This window comes from Erythrolamprus reginae, chromosome 4, assembly GCF_031021105.1.
Source record: "Erythrolamprus reginae isolate rEryReg1 chromosome 4, rEryReg1.hap1, whole genome shotgun sequence".
Taxonomy (NCBI): Eukaryota; Metazoa; Chordata; class Lepidosauria; order Squamata; family Dipsadidae; genus Erythrolamprus; species Erythrolamprus reginae.
Genome location: NC_091953.1, coordinates 27,230,906 through 27,252,435, shown reverse-complemented (window position 1 = coordinate 27,252,435; position 21,530 = coordinate 27,230,906). Strand labels below are relative to the sequence as shown.

The window sequence follows — 21,530 nt, the reverse complement described above, 5'->3', positions numbered from 1 at the left end:
CCCCCTTGCGCCCATGGCTTTTCGTCGATGTCTCTGCCTGCCCGATCCGGAGTGCTAATAGCGGCGGCGGCGGGAATAGCGGGGGGGGGCTCCTGCCCGCCGCCGCTATTAGCACTCCTGCGGATCGGGCAGGCAGAGACATCGACGAAAAGCCATGGGCGCAAGGGGGCTCCAGGGCTGAGGCTTCCACTTGCAGGAGCCCCCCCCGCCCGATCCTTCCTTCTCTGGAGCCCCCTCGCGCCCATGGCTTCTCGTCGATGTCTCTGCCTGCCCGATCCGTGGAAGTGCTAATAGCGGCGGCGGCGGCGGCGGGAATAGCGGGGGGGGGCTCCTGCAAGTGGAAGCCTCAGCCATGGAGCCCCCTTGCGCCCATGGCTTCTCGTCGATGTCTCTGCCCGCCGCCGCTATTAGCACTCCCGCGGATCGGGCAGGCAGAGACATCGACGAGAAGCCATGGGCGCGAGGGGGCTCCAGGGCTGAGGCTTCCACTTGCAGGAGCCCCCCCCCCGCCCGATCCTTCCTTCTCTGGAGCCCCCTCGCGCCCATGGCTTCTCATCGATGTCTCTGCCTGCCCGATCCGGAGTGCTAATAGCAACAGAGAGAGAGAGAGTGAGAAAGAACAAGAGAGAGAAAGCATGACAGAGAGAGAAAGAACAAGAGAGAGAAAGAAAATAAGAGAGAACAAGAGAGAGAGAGACTAAGAGAGAGAGAAAGAAAAGAGAGAGAGAGAGAAAATAAGAGAATGAGAGAGAGCAACAGAGAGAGAGAAAGAAAAGAGAGAGAGAGAAAATAAGAGAATGAGAGAGAGCAACAGAGAGAGAGAAAGAACAAGAAAAAGCACGAGAGAAGAAAAGCAAGAGAGAAAAAGAGAGATAGCAAGAGATACTGAAAGAAAGCAAGAAAGAGAGAGAGAGAAAAAAAAGAAAGCAAGAGAGACAGATAGGAAGAGGAAAGGAGAGAGAGAGAGAAATAAGAACAAAAAGGGGAGGAGAAATGAGAAAATGATTGAGGCAGAGAATGAGAGGAGAAACAAAAGAGAGAGAGAGGTGATTCTTGAAGCATATGGTAAAAAGCACCCAAATAATAAGAAAAAAAGCCCAGCCCTCACCTGTTTTTGAAAAGAATAAAAGAGAATAAAACCCCAGCCCTCACCTGGTTTTGGAAATGGTTTGAGTACACACAGACATATAAGGGGCGGGGGGAGAGACAGAAATGAGACAGTAGTATAAATTTGAGGAGGGATGATTGATGATTGACTGTATTTATAAGGGGATGTTACATGGGATTGTATGTTCTATGTATAAATACATGTAGAAATACTGTAAATCTGAAGGTCAGCAGTTAAAATCTCATCCCCAGCTCCAGGTTGACTCAGCCTTCCATCCTTCCGAGGTGGGTAAAATGAGGACCAAGATTGTGGGGGCAATATACTGGCTCTGTTAAAAAATGCTATTGCTAACATGTTGTAAGCCGCCCTGAGTCTAAGGAGAAGGGGGCATAAAAATTGAATGAATAAATAAATAAATAAATAATATTTACTGTCTTTTTGTGTCATTTTGGTTGGTGGTGTGCCCCAGGATTTTGTAAATGTAAAAAGTGTGCCGCGGCTCAAAAAAGGTTGAAAATCACTGCTCTAAGCAGTGATTTTCAACCTTTTTTGAGCCGCGGCACATTTTTTACATTTACGAAACCCTGGGGCACATTGAGCGGGGGGGGAGGGGGGGCCTAAAAAAAGTTTGGACAAAAAAATTCTCTCTCTCTCTTCCTCCCTTTCGCTCTATTTCTCTCTCCCTCCCTCTTTCTCTCCCTTCCTTCTTTCTCTCTCCATCCCTCTTTCTTTCTCTTCCTTCCTTCCTCTCTTTTTTGCTCTCTTTCTCTCTCCCTCCCTCCTTCTGTCTTTCTCTCTCTCCTTCCTTCCCTCCCTCTCTTTCTCTCTCTCTCTTGCTTTCTTTCTCTCGTTCTCTCTCTCTTGCTTTCTTTCTCTTGTTCTCTTTCTCTCTCTCTCGCTTTCTCTCTCTGTCTTGTTCTCTTCCTCTCTCTCGCTCTTTCTCTCTCTCTCTTTCTTTCTCTCTCTCTTTCTTTCTTTCTCTCTTGCTTGCTTTCTTTCTCTCTCTGAGCTTCGCGGCACACTTGACCATGTCTCACAGCACACTAGTGTGCCGCGGCACACTGGTTGAAAAACACTGCTCTAAGACACAAATTCTATTGTGTGTTTCTTCCACTTGTACTGGGTTTAGGGCTCATTTGTTCTAAATCATAATTGCCAAATTCACATTGCTGTCACATAATGTTTCACGACATTTTTCCCCTTTGCGGATCTAGGGTGGGCGTGGCCTGCGGGTGATGCCTCCAGCCTGTGGGCCACTAGTTTGACACCCCTGTTCTAAATGAAATATGTTTACTATGCTATGCATATTCCTAGCCTTCAACTACTTGAAAACTAAGTAACACTATATTAATAAGTGTGAACTAGACTGCTAATTAATAGGTGTTAACTTTATGGAAGAATATTCCCATGACCAAATCTAATTTTAGCAACAGATAAGAAACCACTCAGAAATAATACTTTCACACATGTATGCAAGATCTCCCAATATCTGAGTTTCTTATTACATAGAAACATAGAAACATAGAAACATAGAAGTCTGACGGCAGAAAAAGACCCCATGGTCCATCTAGTCTGCCCTTATACTATTTTCTGTATTTTATCTTAGGATGGATATATGTTTATCCCAGGCATGTTTAAATTCAGTTACTGTGGATTTATCTACCACGTCTGCTGGAAGTTTGTTCCAAGGATCTACTACTCTTTCAGTAAAATAATATTTTCTCATGTTGCTTTTGATCTTTCCCCCAACTAACCTCAGATTGTGTCCCCTTGTTCTTGTGTTCACTTTCCTATTAAAAACACTTCCCTCCTGGACCTTATTTAACCCTTTAATATATTTAAATGTTTCGATCATGTCCCCCCTTTTCCTTCTGTCCTCCAGACTATACAGATTGAGTTCATTAAGTCTTTCCTGATACGTTTTATACTTAAGACCTTCCACCATTCTTGTAGCCCGTCTTTGGACCCGTTCAATTTTGTCAATATCTTTTTGTAGGTGAGGTCTCCAGAACTGAACACAGTATTCCAAATGTGGTCTCACCAGCATTCTATATAGCGGGATCATAATCTCCCTCTTCCTGCTTGTTATACCTCTAGCTATGCAGCCAAGCATCCTACTTGCTTTCCCTACTGCCTGACTGCACTGTTCACCCATTTTGAGACTGTCAGAAATCACTACGCCTAAATCCTTTTCTTTTGAAGTATTTGCTAACACAGAACTGCCAATACAATAGTCAGATTGAGGATTCCTTTTCCCCAAGTGCATTATTTTACATTTGGAAACATTAAACTGCAGTTTCCATTGCTTTGACCATTTATCTAGTAAAGCTAAATCATTTACCATATTGCCGACGCCTCCAGGAATATCAACCCTATTGCACACTTTAGAGTCATCGGCAAATAGGCAAACCTTCCCTACCAGACCTTCCCCTATGTCACTCACAAACATATTAAAAAGAATAGGACCCAGAACAGACCCTTGTGGCACACCGCTTGTAACCTGACTCTGCTCAGAATACTCGCCATTCACAACAACCCTCTGGTGTCTATGCTTCAGCCAGCTGCAAATCCATTGAACTATCCAGGGATTAAGTCCAATCTTCACTAATTTATCTATCAGCTCTTTATGTGGAACCGTATCAAAGGCTTTGCTGAAGTCCAGGTAGGCAATATCCACGGCACCACCTTCATCCAACACCTTTGTGACATAGTCAAAGAAATCAATGAGATTAGTCTGACATGATTTGCCTTCAGTAAAGCCATGCTGATTTGGGTCCAATAATTTATTGTTTTTTAGGTGCTGATTTATCCTCTTTTTCAGTAGAGTCTCCATCATTTTAACGACAACTGATGTCAAGCTAACTGGCCTGTAGTTACCAGCTTCTTCTCTACTGCCCTTCTTGTGGATAGGCACAACACTTGCCATTCTCCAATCCTCAGGAACATCTCCTGTTAACAAGGATTGGTTAAACAAATCAGTCAGGGGGGTAGCAATGACAGATCTGAGTTCTTTAAGAACTCTGGGGTGGATGCCATCTGGACCCATTGCCTTATTTATCTTTAATCGTTCAAGTTCTTCTAAGACATCGGCTTCTAAGATCACTGGAGCTGAATCCGTACAGTTGGAGGCAATGCTATATCCCTCTATAGTATTATTTTGTAAGGTGTCTTTTGAGAAAACTGAACAGAAGTAGCTATTGAAATGGTCAGCGATCTCCTTATTCCCATTAATGCATGTATTTTTCCCGGTACTAAGCTTCGTGATGCCGCAGTTTTTCTTCTTCTTATCACTAATATATCTGAAGAAGGTTTTATCCCCCTTCTTTAGAGATTTGGCAATTTCTTCCTCTTTTGAGGCTTTAGCAGCATATATTATCTGTTTCGCCTCCTTCTGTCTCATTTTATACACCTCCCTATCAGCTATACTTCCAGACTCTTTATACCTCCTATAGGCAGCCTTTTTTTCATTGACTATAGTCCTTACATCATTGCTAAACCATAGCGGTTTCTTCTTCCTTTTACCTTTAGTTATTTGTCTTACATACAGTCCAGTGGCTTTTAAGATGGCCTTTTTAAATACAGTCCACTGGGTGCTCGCTCCTGCCATTTTATCCCTCCCCTTTAATTCATTATCTAAATATTCCCCCATTGCATTATAATTTGTTTTTCTGAAATCCAATACTTTGGTTGCATTATAGGATTGCTCACAATGAGTTTTTACATCAAACCACAAACATAGATGGTCACTGCAACCTAAATTTTCTCCCACCTTGACATCTGAAACCCAATTCCCATTCGTAAAAACTAAATCTAGAATATTCTCCCCTCTAGTTGGTGTCTTAACCAGCTGTGCCAGAGCTGCTCCTGTAAAGGCCTCTACTATATTCTTACTTTTGCATGTAAGGGCACTGGGGATATTCCAGTCAACATCAGGCATGTTGAAATCACCCATAACCACAATATCTCCCTTTACTGCCATTTGGGTAATTTCATCCACCATCTTGTTGTCATATTCCTCAGATTGCCCTGGAGGCCTATAGATCACCCCAATTCTAATGACAGAACCGTCTTTATTTTGCATGCAAATCCAGAGGGTCTCTAGATCTTGACATGTATTTTGAATTAGTGTTGTTTTTAGAGTTTCTTTAACATAAATGGCTACTCCACCTCCCCTTCTCTCTATTCTATCCTTCCTATACAGTGTATATCCTGGTATGGATATTTCCCATTCATTAGAATCCTTAAACCATGTCTCAGTTATGGCAACCAGGTCCAAATTATCTCTAGATATTATGGCCATTAATTCACAGAGCTTGTTGCTCAAGCTTCGAGCATTCGTGCACATTACACGAAGAACATTATTTTCATTATTAGTTTGCCCCTTATCATCAACAACTACATCTATTTTATTTGCAGCTCCCTTTTCATAAGCTTCCAAAAACTGCTTTATCCTCATTGGTCGGGGACAGAAATCACCCACATCAGTTACATCTCTGTCCCCTTTACCTAGTTTAAATGCCTGTCCAAAAAAGTTCTGAATTCCTCACCGAGTACCTGGGTACCTCTGTATGATGGATGCAAACCATCCCTCTTAAACAACTCCCTATTAGACCACCTACTGACATCATGACTTACATAGCCAAAACCTTCAGCTTTACACCACTGCTTTAACCACACATTAAACTCTATGATACACGTTGTTTTATCCTCTTGGCCACAAACCGGTAACACCTCTGAGAAAGTCACTGAATCTGCTATTTTACCCAGCTCCACACTTAGACATTGAAAATTATTATTAATAGTAAATTATTCCTATGAATACGTTGTTGATATATTTACATATATAATAATTATTTTAGAATATCTTGTACTATTTTTTACTAGATATAAAACAACTTGCAACTTTCTGTATTTCAGCTCTTTGTAAACGCTTCTTTAAAAGAGTTTTCTATGCCAGTGTTTTTCAACCAGTGTGCCGCGGCACACTAGTGTGCCGTGAGACATGGTCAGGTGTGCCGCGAAGCTCAGAGAGAGAAAGAAAACAAGAGAGAGAGAAAGAAAGAGAGAGAGAGAGAGAAAGAGCAAGAGGGAGAGAAAGCAAGCAAGCAAGAGAGAGAGAAAGAAAACAAGAGAGAGAGAAAGAAAGAGCAAGAGGGAGAGAAAGCAAGCAAGCAAGAGAGACAGAAAGAAAACAGAGAGAGAAAGGAAACAAGAGAGAGAGAAAGAAAGAAAGAAAGAAAGAATGAGAGAGAGAGAGGGAGAGAAAGAAAGCAAGAGGGAGAGAAAGCAAGCAAGCAAGAGAGAAAGAAAACAAGAGAGAGAGAAAGAAAGAAAGAGAGAGAAAGAGAGAGAAAGCAAGAGAGAGAGAGAGAAAAGAACGATAAAGAAAGAAAGAAAGAAACTGAGAGAGAAAGAGAACAAGAGAGAAAGAAAGCAAGAGAGAGAGAGCAAGAGAGAAAGGGAGAGAGAGAGAAAGGGAGAAAGAGAGGGAGGGAAGGTGGGAGAGAGAAAGACATAGAGGGAGGTAGGGAGGGAGAGAGAAAGAGCAAAAAAGAGGAAAGAAGGAAGAGAGAAAGAGGGAGGGAGAGAGAAATAGAGCGAAAGGGAGGAAGAGAGAGAGAATTTTTTTAACCAAACTTTTTTAGCTCCCCCCCCACTCAATGTGCCCCATGGTTTTGTAAATGTAAAAAATGTGCCGCGACTCAAAAAAGGTTGAAAATCACTGTTCTATGCAATAATACTGTAGTTTCAATCTTTTATACTAAATAGATCTTGATAATTGAGATTTAATTTTTACAATGTTAATATAAAACTGTAATTGCAATATGATGCAACTGTCAGTATATAATTTATTTTCATTAATTACACTCATCAAAGTTTTAGGCACGATGCATATTAAATAAGAAAACTGTTCTTTCTCATCTATTATAGTCATAGCGTTATCAAAGTGCAAATTAATTCAGTTTTTTTATTCTTTTTCAGTTTGTAGTACATTTTGGAGTCAAACATTAAGAAATCATTTTTAAAAAATCACCTTAGATTTGTCATATCTTCTAAGCGTTTTCAGTAGTTTTATTATCTGTATTCTTGTATCCTCTTCGCAGAAAAAAATCCACGATGAGTTTTTGCTATATGAAACAGAAAACCTGGAAGAAAAAGAGTTTAATCTATTGTAAACATGGTTTAGAGAGAATTATGTAACTCAAGTGTTTTTGCTGATATTAGGAAATATTTATATTGATAATCTTGCTCTATTGTGGACATTACTTATTAAAAACCAAATCAATATCGAGTCTTGATGATTTACAAAACATTAAAAAAAGGGGCTACTACTGTCTTCAATATTAAAATGTCTATGGTAAAGGTAAGTAATTTAAAGTAATGAATAACTAATCAAACTTACAGAAATGCAAGGGGAAAATATGTGTGATATTGAGAAATACATTAACATTAGTCATCAAAAAGTCAAAAGAAATAATAGCAACAAATCAATATAAACAATTCAAAGTGAAATAGAGTAAAATGGCAATAATGAAGAATTCACCAAGTGCTATTCAGAAAAGTTCATCTTCAGTAGCTTCAGGGATGTTAAAAAGATTACTGCTTTGTTCAAACCACACTTGGATATACAGTACAGTGATACCTTGTCTTACAAACTTAATTGGTTCCGGGACGAGGTTCTTAAGGTGAAAAGATTGTAAGACGAAACAATGGTTCCCATAGCAATCAATGGAAAAGCGATTAATGCGTGCAAGCCCAAAATTCACCCCTTTTGCCAGCCGAAGTGCCTGTGTTTGCGCTGCTGGGATTCCCCTGAGGCCCCCCTCCATGGGAAACCCCACCTCCGGACTTCTGTGTTTTTGCGATGCTGCAATTTCACTGAGGCTCCCCTCGCTGGGAAACCCCACCTCCGGACTTCCGTTGCCAGCGAAGCATCACAAAAACACGGAAGTCCGGAGGTGGTGTTTCCCATGGAGGGGAGCCTCAGGGGAATCCCAGCAGTGCAAAAACAGGTGCTTCACTGGCAATGGAAGTCCAGAGGCGGGGATCCCAGTGGCGGTGGTAGGTTTGTAAGATGAAAATAGTTTGTAAGAAGAGGCAAAAAAATCTTAAACCCCGGGTTTGTATCTTGAAAAGTTTGTATGATGAGGCGTTTGTAAGACGAGGTATCACTGTATAAACCCATTCTAAAGAAAAAAATATAGCTACTGCTGCTGCTATTTTCACCCACTTTTTGACAAATGATATTGATTGTTTGATGTATGTATCTAAACAGCCCAAATGTAAAGAATGAACTGTCTTGGTGACTGTTGTCTGAATGACTGATTAGTTCCTGGTAAATGAGTGGAATGTACTGCAGAAATGGTAAAAGTTTGGGGCAGCCAATCAGTTTCCATGGAGTCAACTGTTCAACATTTTTCAGTTAAGTTGGATGAAGGAAATTTATAAGAGCTGCAGATGATACAAACCTTCAAAGGGTAGCCTACCAGTTTAGATGAAACACGAAAGATTGGAAAGGATCTAAATAGGCTTGAGGGCTCAGCAAAACTCAATAGAATGGGATTCAGCATCGAAAAAATGTAAAACTCTGCACTTGAGCAAGAAAAATATAAGGCAAAACATAGGTTTGGCGACAAAAACTTGCCACTAGTACTACAAGTGAAACAGATAGCAGATCTTTGTGTCTTTACTGAACAAAAATGAAATATGAGCCAGTAATGTGATGCAGCTGTCAAAAAGGCAAATGTTATTCTGGGTGCATAAACAGACACAAGAAAGCCTAGACCACTAGAAGTAAGGGCTCCCTTCTACTTTCCTCCATCCCCATTTAGAAACATAGAAGACTGACGGCAGAAAAAGACCTCATGGTCCATCTAGTCTGCCCTTATACTAATTCCTGTATTTTATCTTACAATGGATATATGTTTATCCCAGGCATGTTTAAATTCAGTTACTGTGGATTTACCAACTACGTCTGCTGGAAGTTTGTTCCAAGGATCTACTACTCTTTCAGTAAAATAATATTTTCTCAGGTTGCTTTTGATCTTTCCCCCAACTAACTTCAGATTGTGTCCCCTTGTTCTTGTGTTCACTTTCATATTAAAAACACTTTGGAGTACTTTGTCTAATACTGAGAACCAAAACTGAACCAGACGGTGAAGGAAAAAGTGTGAAAATAAAGTCGTATGAGATAAGGTTAAAAGGATCTGGATATGTGTTCTGCCGGCGTGTCTCAACCACCTGTAATTACAGGGTAATTAGTCCAGGAAGACACACACCACACGATAAAAGGAAAACCCAAAAGTTTTTATAAACAGAAAAACAGAAACAGCTCCCTTTTTAAATGTCAAAGGGATTTTCTGGTACACACAAGGCACAGGTTAAATGCAGTCCAATTGCTCACCCAATAACTGGGAAATTGAATCCAATTCTAAAGTCCAGAGAGTCCACACACACAATCCTGAACAGCAAAAACCACGATCTTGACGAAACAATGAATCAGATAAACTGCCATGAGGCTAAAACACCAGGCTGCACTTTTATCTGTAGCACTAATTACAGCAGCCCCACCCAACCACAGGTGGCCTCATTTTCTCTTGTAATAATCCTTCAGTTGTTGTCTCCTTTGCATCATTCTACGCATGCGTGGATGTGTCATTAATTCTTGTTCAGAATCCAGGGATGATACAGATGATTGATCTCCTCCTGGGCTGTCTGCCAAACTCCCCTCTTCCCTGTCACTAATGCTTCCTTGGTCAGAGGAGACTTCATGGGCCGATTCTACTGGGAGCAAAACAGGCCTGCGGCATGTGGATGTCTCCCCCACATTCACCTCCAAATTCCTTGGGGCAGGAGCTGTGCCAGAGCTAACCACAACAGATATGATTAGACCCAAAAATACAGTATGACTCATGAAAAATATGACAGCAGTTTTCAAATACCTGAAGGGTTATCACATAGAAAAGTGGACTTCAGTTTTTAACCTAAAAACCCCTGAACTTTATAAGAACAGACAGAATAAGCAATTAGAACAGCTAGCCCACGAATGAGAGAGAAATGAGGAACAAGAGGTATTGGAGATATTCAACAGCAAAGGAATAGAGAAATGCCTTTGAGTGTCCTACAGAAGAAACAGCCTCTCAATCTCTGCAGGGTAACAGTCCTGAAAAGCAGAGGGGATGTGCTGCTATCAGTAAAAGGATAAGAAAGTCATAATAATTGGTTACTCTAGGACCTGTCTGATTGAGTGACTCGTGTGTTCATATCTGGGAGCATGGATTAGGCAAATGATGGAGAAGCTGCCAAATGATGGAGAAGCTGCCAAAACAGAAGATTACTAGTAAGGGGAAGCATAATACTGTATTCCAGGAGAACATCTAGTTACAGAACTAGTGTAATGGGATGCCAACTTTTTGTGTGTTCACTGATGAAATAAACATCTTACATTTAGCTGGAATTCCTTATAATTTCCACAGCACTCCCAGCATTCCAGGACTATTTTTAAGACCTTCAGAATTATAAATGTGCATGTAAATTTAATCTTCCCCTCTTCATGTAATAGTATATCGTGGAGGTTTATTTGTTAGTCATACAAATTCTTAATAGTATTATAAATCTGGGTGTACTGTAGTATGGGCTGGTATCTTACTCTGATCCTTTGATTTTTTTATACATATACAGTAGTACCTCTAGATACGAGCTGCTCCACATGCGAGTATTCCAAGTTACGAGCCGAGACGCGAGCAAAATTTCTGTTCGACACCCGAGCTCAAATTCGGGATACGAGCCGAGCTTCCACTAGGTGGCGCAATAATTCCTTGCTTCCAGTTATCTCGGCGCGAAAAACAAAGTCTAAAGGCATTTGTTCGAGATGCGAGTTGATCGACATACGAGCTCGGGTCTGGAATGAATTAAACTTGTATGTCGTGGTAGCACTGTACTAAGCTTTAGAATACCTTTTGATGCAAGCATGTCCGATTAGGAAAACTTTAAGGTAATTGAGGATATATGTGGTCAAAGAACTTATGTTCCTTAATATTGTATACCAAAAAATAAATAACTGATACTGTAAAAATAAATAATTACTAAAGTTGTTATCTTCAATGACTCAATGACAACTCAAATGTAACATCTTCTTACAAAGTGCATGTTCTTCATTTTCTATACAGTGGTCCCTCGATCATCGCGAGGGTTCCGTTCCAGGACCCCAAGCGATGATCGATTTTTCGCGAAGTAGCGGTGCGGAAGTAAAAACACCATCTGCGCATGCGCAGATGGTGTTTTTACTTCCACAGCCACCCCCCCGTCGCCCGCCCACCCCGTTGCTCGCGCCTGGGGTTTCCCCGCGCGCGTGCCGCCCGCCCGCCCACGCTGTTGCTGGGGCCGCTTCCCAGCTGGGGAGCGGAGCTGGGGTGTCCCCAAGCGCGCGCGCACCGCCCGCCCGCCCACGCTGTTGCTGGGGCCGCTTCCCAGCTGGGGAGCGGAGCTGGGGTTTCCCCAAGCGCGCGCGCGTTGCTGGGGCCGCTTCCCAGCTGGGGAGCGGAGCTGGGGTTTCCCCAAGCGCGCGCGCACCGCCCGCCTGCCCACGCTGTTGCTGGGGCCGCTTCCCAGCTGGGGAGCGGAGCTGGGGTTTCCCCAAGCGCGCGCGCGTTGCTGGGGCCGCTTCCCAGCTGGGGAGCGGAGCTGGGGTGTCCCCGCGCCTGCCGCCCGCCCGCCCACGCCATTGCTCGCGCTGCCGCTGGGGTCTTACCGGGGCAAGAGGGGGAAGACCCAGGGAAGCCGCCCAGCTTCCCAGCTGGGGAACTCCACCATCTACGCGTGGCCATAGAAAAAAAGGCACGCATGCGCAGATGGTGGAGTTTACTTCCGGGTTGAAAACTCGCGAAATAGCCCTTTCGCGATGCTCGAGGACGCGAAACTCGAGGGTTCACTGTATATTAATGCTCAGACTATGACTGATAAACAAGATTAGTACATATTTAATAAGTATGGTATAACTGAAATCACTGGGATGATTTTCATGATTAGAGCATAAGAATTCAGCTTGTTCAAAAAGAAGAGAATTTATAGAAAAGAGGGAAAATTCCATTAAATATTGAAAATACTGCACATAGATACAAGGGGATGAACTTGGCCTCACTTAAAGAATCTAGACCAAAATAAGTAGAGGAACAATAACAACAGATGTTGCTGATGTCTCCTGCCAATCACAAAACCAAGAAAAATTGCTGACAATGTATTCTAAACTAGGGGTCTTCCACCGTGACAACTTTAAGACTTGTGGACTTCAACTCCCAGAATTCCTTCACCAGCAAATCTAGGACACTGCTGCTCTAAACCAAACTGCCAATCTTTCAAAGAATCAAGAGATTTTAGAACTTAGAATTTCTTAGAATTTAGAACTTAGAATTACCTGACATCCACTGAGAAACACTGCCAGGGATGGTTCTTCCAGGAAATGTAGGAGCTGTCTTGCTCATTGCTTTTCTCCCTCAAAAGGTGAAGAAAAGTATAATGGGATCTGCTATTCTTGACTTGATCCTACCAAATAGGAGAGATTTAGTTGATGAATTGAAAATAGTAGGAACATTGGAAGAATTTGGGACATTAAGGGAAACTAAAACTAAATGTAAGCAAACATGTATCTTAGTCTTCAAGAGATGGATTTTATTAAATTCAGAGTAATGAACAATATTAGAAGATGCAAATGGGAAAATAAATTCATGATTGGTAAGAGTGTCTAACAGTGAAATACCAAAAGTACTAATGAAAATAATTTAAATGAGGCAAAAAAGAAACTAGAAGCTACACAAAAGCTTCATAAGGATCTGAAAATATAAAAAAAAAATATGCATAGTGTTGTGGTTAGCTCTGGCCCTGCTCCTGCCCCAAGGACTGTGGATGTGGGGGAGACATCCACATGCTGCAGGCCTGTTTTGCCCCCGGTGGAATCTGATGATGAAGGCTCCTCTGACCAAGAAGACATGAGTGACAGGGAGGAGGAGAGTGTGGCAGACAGCTCAGAAGGAGATCAATTATCTAGCTCCTACTTGGATTCAGAACAAGAATTAATGATACAGCCACGCATGCGGAGAGCGATGCATAGGCAACAACAACTGAGAGATTATTATCAAAGAAAATGAAGCCAGCTGTGGTTGGGTGGGGCTGTGGTAATTAGTGAGGCTGCTATAAATAGCAGCCTGTGGGTTTGGCCATTGTGGAGGATTATCTGATCTTTGTGTTTCGTGACTGCTTTACTGACTTCGACCTTTGTGTGCTAATTTTCCCCGCTTTGAAACTAAACCAGAGCAAAGTGTGTTTCACTTTGTGAAAGAAGAAGGACTGTGAATTGCCTCACAGCTGCAATCTAAGTATCACAGGACTGATAAGGGACTTGTACAAATTACCAGTTTGTTTGGAGACGAGTGCTCTTTGCTATACCAAAAGCGTGCTTAGTTTAAGTGACTTTTCATTATAAAGAACATTGTTTTGAATTTTCAAACGTGTCTGTGTCTGAAATTTGTACCTGTGAATTGTTGGGAGAAGTCTACCAGAGAGCCCGACAGAACACATAGAAGGTGGAAAATCACCACAAAAAAGCATATACAGATAGTCTGGTATTGTACAGATTGAATCAGTATTGAATCGGGAAAGCTAAAGTTCAGAATAAGAATGAGGTTAATGAATGATAGTAAGACCATTAAGGGTCTTTTCAGTTACATTCTAAATTCTAATGGTATAGTGTTTCAACTGTTCAGAGTGAAAATGGTAAAAGGCATAGCAAAGAACAAGTGTAACTACTTTTTTTGGTTCAGTGTCCTCTGAAATGCATTCTGTCAGGAGACGGTGATGAGTTGGCTGAAGCACAGGATTTACCTGAAAGCTGACAGAAAACAAGGCATAGAACAACTGACCCTGAATATGTTTAAATCTCCAGAGTCTGATGGACTGCATCTTAGGTGACTGAACGAATTTCTATCCATTATCTTTGAGAAAGTGGAAAGAACCAGATAGCTATAGGAGGTAAACTGTTTTCTGTCTTTTTCTAAGGTCGAAATAGACTAACGGATACCTGGGAAAATGATAAAGCCGATGACAAAGTGACCATTTGTAAATATCTCAAAACACCATTTATTAGTTGCCAGAAGTATATATGGATTTATCAAGAGGTAATCACACGAATATTATTTCCCTTTTCAATTAGGTAATTTCTTTAGTTTAGTAGATCATGAAAATAATATGGATCTAATATCATTTGACTTTCAGCAAAGCATTTGATAAAGTAACTTGTAACTTTCTATAGAGGTTGGGTGAAGTCCATTGGAAGGAGCCACAGTTGGCTTGAAAGAATGCTCACTGACAAAGACTGTACGAAGATTGCTCACTGACAGCCTTTCATTAAACTAGGGCGAGGCATGATTGTAGTTAATTGCAAGTTGAAAAGGCAAAATCAATACAGTGGAAGTATAATTTACATTAATCAGAAACAAAGTTTGACATTACCAGAAGAAACAATTCTGTTCTCTTCTGCACTGGCCAAGCTGCATTTTCAGAGCCATTTTCATTATTGGGCAACACATTCGAAAAAGATGCAGAAAAAATGATAGAACATGAAAAGAAGATCTGCAAGGATGATCAAAGTTCTGGAATTAAGTCTTACCAGCAGAGACTGAGGGATGTGGGCATATTCACTACTGAGAAATAAAACTGAAATCGGACTATGACAGCACTCTGAAAGATTGTCATATGAAAAGCCAAGATCTGGGTTTTTTTTATCAACAAACACAGGGCACAGAATAATGCTCTTTTTACAGCATAAGGCAGTTTCTGAAAAATTCTTAGTAAATTTGACATGGAACCAATTACGAAGGGAAAGAGATTTCCTTTGCTAGATGTTTTCAAGTGGAGACTTATTCGTGAACTCAGCAGTGTGATAAAAATTAACAGCCTAAATGATCCCTTCTAACTCCAAGAGCCTGTAGTTCAAAATGTCATACCTTGTTTTTACACTTACTCATGCATTAATGGTAAAATAGTCCATGTCCCTTCATGTCTGTCCATCTGATGGGTAAGCAGAACAGTAGGCATTTCCTTTTAAGAAAACACATTATTATTATTATTATTATTATTATTATTATTATTATTATTATTTATTAGATTTGTATGCCGCCCCTCTCCGCAGACTCGGGGCGGCTCACAACAGTGATAAAACAATATACAGTAACAAATCTAATATTAAAAGTCCAAAATAACAAATCTAATATTAAAAGTCTAAAAGCCCCATTACTGTATTTAAAAATCATACACACAAATATACCATACATAACCACAGAGCAATTAACACCTTTAACAGAGTTAAAAATGGGAAACTTTGTTTCATGTTTCCCATAGATTAAACATTCCTATTCATAAATATCAAAATTATTTTAAACACAAGAGTATTTTCAAAGGAGAAGTATTAATAATATGTAATCAGATTAGCTATTCAAGCAAGTAGATTCACATAGGAACCTTACTGAAAATAAATGTTACATTCTAATCCACTGATATTTAGAAAACTGGCATTGACAGAGTGTGCACAGAATCCTGAAGGTGAATGAAATGCAAATATCAGGCATAAAACTTGTACAAGCGTATTTCAGCTGCTATATTTCAGCTGCAAGCATATGTCAGCTGCTAACCACAAATGACTGTATGACCGTAATATTGTTGCTTGCATCCTTACAATTTATGTTGACTGGTTCTTAATATGATTGCATTACTTATTTGTACCTGGACTATCATTTAGTATTGTAACTTATAATTCTTGACAAACTTTTCCTTTATGTACAGTGACAGCATATGCACCAAGGCAAATCCCTTGTTTGTCCAATCACGCTTGGCCATAAAATTCTATTCGATTCTAGCCCCAAGGGATATAGCTCAGCATTTCTGAGATCTCTGAAAAAGCAACCGAGCTGCAATTCTATCTTTATTAAATTCCTTAAACTTAATTATTCTTTTAACATAGAGTGGAATGCACAGGCAAAATGCTGTTTTTGAACACTTCACTAACCTGGAAATAAAAGGCTCAAAAACAATAAAAATTAAGCGAAAGACATTTTACCATAGATCTGAAAAGAAGAAATTCTGTGCCTTTGTATTTTTATTGTTTTGCAAAAATTGAATGTGCAGGTATTAGTAGGAGTATTTATTTATTTATTTATTTATTTATTTATTTATTTACTTATTCATTCATTCATTCATTCATTCATTCATTCATTCATTGGCTTTGTATGCCGCCCCTCGCCAGAGACTCGTGGCGGATAACAGCAATAATAAGACAGCATATAATAATAATCCAATACTAAAAACAATTAAAAACCCATTATAATAAAAACCAAACAGACATACAGACATACCATGCATAAAATTGTAAAGGCCTAGGGGGAAAGGGTATCTCAATTCCTCCATGCCTGGCGGCAGAGGTGTTTTAAGTATCTTACAAAAGGCAAGGAGGGTGGGGGCAATTCTAATCTCTGGGGGGAGTTGGTTCCAGAGGGCCGGGCCCGCCACAGAGAAGGCTCTTCCCCTGGGTCCTGCCAAGCGGCATTGTTTAGTTCTATTAGAATATTTATTTAGCTTAAAAAAACCTATCTTCAGGCAACGCTACCTACCTAAGATATCAGACAGTGGCGGGATACAATTTTTTTTCACCTATCAGTTCTAGGGGCATAGCTTGGTGGAGTGGGGTCATGTGACTGAGTGGGCCAAGTTGATGTCACTCGTTACCACGCCCACTCAGTCACATGACCCCCCCACCCCCACCAAGCTAGACCCAGAGAACCTGGTATGAATTTTTTTTTTGAATTTAAAGCTATTGCAGTCTTTCTTTTGATTTTTGTTTTCTGTCCAGACCTGGCATAATCTGTCAAAGGCCTCCTCCTTTATATTTATAAATATAAATATATATGTAGATTGTTGTGAGTTCAGATTTTCCCCCGTGTAATATTTTGAGTGTCTTTGGGACGTTTCGGCGAAATCACATTCGCCATCATCAGGCTGAAGTTATTGGCTTCATGCTGCTTTGAGTATACTCAAAAAATGGTGCAGAAGGTCTCCTGCACCAACCTGGAAAGCAAAATGGGGCATGGGTGAGCCGTGCTCCCCTCCCGTGCCCTATTTTGGGCCTGGAAGGCTTCCTGCACCAACCTGAAATCCAAAATGGGGCACAGGTGGGCTGCACGTGCCCCGTGCTCCGTTTTGGGGCAGGAAAACCTCCTGCACCAACTTGAAAGCCAAAACACGAGGCCCCAAAATGCAATGTGAGCGCTTCCCTGTGCATGCCCCCTGCCCCCGCGTATGTGCATGAGCTTCCCCCACGTGTGCCCAACTCCCTGCGCATGTGTGATAAAGACCTGAAGACCAGCTGGTCAAAGGGAGGCATGCACAAGCACAGTGGAGATGGGCAGGGGGCGACGGTCGGTGTGTCCACAGAGAGGCATGCCTGCCATACGTTTGCTATCACAGGTCTAGGAGTTACATTCTGACCTGAGATTAAGAGTGTGAATCATATTTTAAATACACTGTTTATTTTGGGTTTTTTTAAAAAAATCAACATATTGATTTTTGATACCCATTTTTGAGTTGAGTATATTTTAAGCAGTAGTAGAAAAGCTAATAATATAAAAGTTATTTTGTGAGCCTAACTATGAATGTCCATGCAAATATACATTACTGAGATCCATATTATTTTTAATAAGATGAAGTGCTATTTTTGGAATTGTATCCTGTATATTACTACTTTTAGTAATATACAGGAAATTACTACTTTTAGTACAAAATATCTTATTATAAAATACCTAATTTTATATTTGCATTATAGCAAACATGAAGATAAGTATCTGAACAGATTTTAAATAAAGGACAGGGATTTTTTGTTCTTCCCTTTGATATTCATGGCTATACAAGAATCAACTATGAGAGTATATTGCAAATGGCTGACTCTTATCAATTTTATATCCACCCCATTCATCATTTTTATAAATTTATTCCAACCAATTTCTCTAGTGATTTATGAGTTTTCTCTTTTCCCCCCTCCCCAGAAAAGCAGGGTGAGGCTGTATAAAATGTGCACACTTGAATACATTTCATCTGCAGTTTTTATTCATACTTTTAAAAAACAATTTTATTTCAAGCAATTAGCTAGTGTTTACTTCATCATTATATATATATATATATATATATACACACACACACATATACATATATATATATTATGTATGTCCTTTTTAAATACAGTAGATTTCTAAATAGGGATATAAAAGAAATCTATGATACATTTTTATAAGGATAGATTTGAGAGATATGTCAGAAGATATTGCAGTATAGGACAGATTGTAATGAATAAAACCATACCTAGATATTAAAACTGAAAAAATCAATTTTGGATATTGTAGAATTTGCTATTTTCCAGGATCATAATATTTCTAATTTTGCACAACTGCCAAATTACAATCCTTTTGAAGACTAATCAAGTAGGATGGCAGCTTAAATGCAAGCAGTTACACCATCAACTATTTACATTGGTATGAGTTGTAAAAGGCAATAAAAAGTGGCCCTACTCCAAATAGATTCCTGGGATTTTGCAGCATAACATTTATATCTCATAAATTATAAGAATTATGTTTATGTAGGTACTTCCTAATGCCAGCTATTTAACCATTAAAAGCCCTCGGCTGAACAGCCGTTTATCCTATTTACTGAAGTTAGGGGAGAAGCCTCTGTGGGGTCTCTCTAGGAATCTCCTGGGGGAAGCAGGGCCGGAAAAGGCGTGGAGAAGCTTCCGTGGGGCCTCTCTAGGAATCTCCTGGGAGGAAACAGGACCAGAAAAGGTGGGGAGAAGCCTCCATGGGGCCTCTCTAGGAATCTCCTGGGAGAAAACAAGACCTGAAAAGATGGGGAGAAGCCTCCATGGGGCCTCTCTAGGAATCTCCGGAGAGGAAACAGGGCCTCCACCCTCTCTGTGGTTTCTCCATTCACACTCATTATTTGCTTTTATATTGATTCCTATGGGAAAAATTGCTTCTTACAAACTTTTCTACTTAAGAACCTGGTCACGGAATGAATTCAGTTCATAAGTAGAGGTACCACTATGTAGGAAAAAATGTATTAAGGGTATACTGGCATTCCCAACTAATGCATCTGAAAGCGTGGAAAACAGATGTGTTATGCTGGAGGTGTAAATTAAGGGCTCACTGACCCGTATGTTATGGGCATGTGATCATTTAGTATTTTGGAAGGAACAGAACATGAATGTATATAAGGAAATTGGTGAGAAAAATGTTTAAATCTTAAAAGATGTTAATGCAATGCATATACGAGGATCGCCAATAATGTAATGTACCACATTTTTTTCTCAGCCTACAGTAATGATACAAATGCAAAACTTTAGGTATACAGTGCTCCCTCGCTTTTCGCAGGGGATGCGTTCCGAGACCGCCCGCGAAAGTCGAATTTCCGCGAAGTAGAGATGCGGAAGTAAATACACTATTTTTGGCTATGAACAGTATCCCAAGCCTTCCCTTAACACTTTAAACTCCTAAATTTACAATTTCCCATTCCCTTAGCAACCATTTAGATTATTACTCACCATGTTTATTTGTTAAAGTTTATTAAAAAAATGTTTTTTAAAGGCAGATGAAAGTTTGGCAATAACATATGACATCATCAGGCGGGAAAAACCGTGGTATAGGAGAAAAAAACCATAAAGTATTTTTTAATTAATATTTTTGAAAAACAGTGGTATAGACGTTCCGAGAAGTTCGAACCCGTGAAAATCAAGGGAACGTTGTACATTATTTGAATTGTCAGGAGTGCGTGTGTAAATTTTGCATTTCTTCAGACAAATAGCGTAGCTACAGCAGTGTTTCAAAATGGCGTCTGTAAGTGATGTATGTCATTGAATTTCTCACTGCATAGAAAAAAACTGTTGGGAACATTCACAAATGTTTGTGCACAGTTTATGGAGAATCTACAGTTGACAGAAGTATGCTTAGTCACTGGGCACAGAGGGTGAGGCCATTAGAAGAACAGAAGATCAGAGGGTGAGGCTATTAGAAGTGATTCGCACACTGCAGAAATGGTTTCGTGACCAGAATAAGGAGTGGTACTGACAGGGCATACACCCCTTTTGTCTCGCTGGAGGAAGGCCATAGAACGGGACGGAGATTACATGGAAAATAGGGAGTGTAGAAGAAACATCACTCTTTCTTTTGTGCAGGTTTCATTGTGTTCAATAAATAATTGTTGAAGAAAAAAAATGTGGTGCATTACTTTCTGGGCGACCCTCATATATCAACTTTGGAAATTTGACTTAAGAATTAATTGCGGTTGTATTTTGCCATGAGGAGTGTGGCAAAAAGTAATTATATTAAGAAAATGGAAAAGTGATATATTTGAGATGATAAACTATGATTGCTGGGAATGTATGATTTATCAATTTTGGAAAAGGCAAGATTCCCTACTAATAAAAAAAAATGCTGCAATATGTGTCCTGCAGTATGGGAGAGATTTGGTGATATCTTACAATAATATCTTCTGTTGTTCATGTTATAGTAGTGAATTCATTGGTAAACCTTACTGTTCACTAACAGTATTTGTTTAGTATAACATAAATATGTTCTGCCTGGCTCTATGGTAAGAGTCTCCCGAAAATTCAAGGGTACAAATTTCAGACACACACGCTTGAAAGTTCAAAAACAATGTTCTTTATCACAAAAATTCAAAAGAAACAAAGCACCCTTTTTGTATTGCAAAGAGCACTTGTCCCAAAACAACCTGGTAGTCTGTACAATCCCCTTAATCAGTCTTTAAGTACTTAGCTAGCAGCTGTGAAGAACCATCATAGCCCTTCTTCTTCCACGAAGTGAAACACATACACACTTTGCTCTGCTTTGGTTTCAAAGTCGTGAAAAATCAACAAACAGAAAGGCACAGTCCTGAAAAACAACGATCAGATAATCTCCCACAACGGCCAAACCAACACGCTGCTATTTATATCAGCAGCTCTAATTACTGGAGCCCCACCCAAACACAGGTGGCCTCTCTTATCTCCTGTAATATTTCTGCAATTGGTCTCTTCTATGCATAATTCTGCGCATGCGTGGGTCTAATACTTCCTCATCCGAATCAACCGAGGATAATGGAGATTGGCTTCCTGGGCTGTGGAAGCCCCCCTCTTCCAAGTCACCCCCACCTTCTTCTTTGTCCGAGGAAACTGCACTACGTGCCTCTGTCGGCAATAAAACAGGCCTATGACATGTTGATGTTTCCCCTGCATCCACCTCCACATTCCTTGGGGCAGGAGCTGGGCCAGAGCCAACCACAACAAAATATAGATTTTTTTCCTTTTTTCTCTTTATTTAAATTTTTAATTTGGAAC

The 21,530-nt window shown here is 40.3% G+C and overlaps 1 protein-coding gene across 2 annotated transcripts in view; it reads right to left on the bottom strand.

Annotated features, from left to right (window-relative positions):
* Positions 1-21,530, bottom strand: part of B3GLCT (beta 3-glucosyltransferase) — a 105,873-nt gene that overhangs the window by 54,111 nt on the left and 30,232 nt on the right. For both annotated transcript variants that reach the window (XM_070751699.1, XM_070751700.1), the window contains exons 5-6: positions 15,123-15,199; positions 7,143-7,254 (exon numbers count right to left, since the gene is read on the bottom strand). In XM_070751699.1, coding sequence (XP_070607800.1) covers positions 7,143-7,254; positions 15,123-15,199 — 189 coding nt within the window. The remainder of the gene's footprint in view (positions 1-7,142; positions 7,255-15,122; positions 15,200-21,530) is intronic.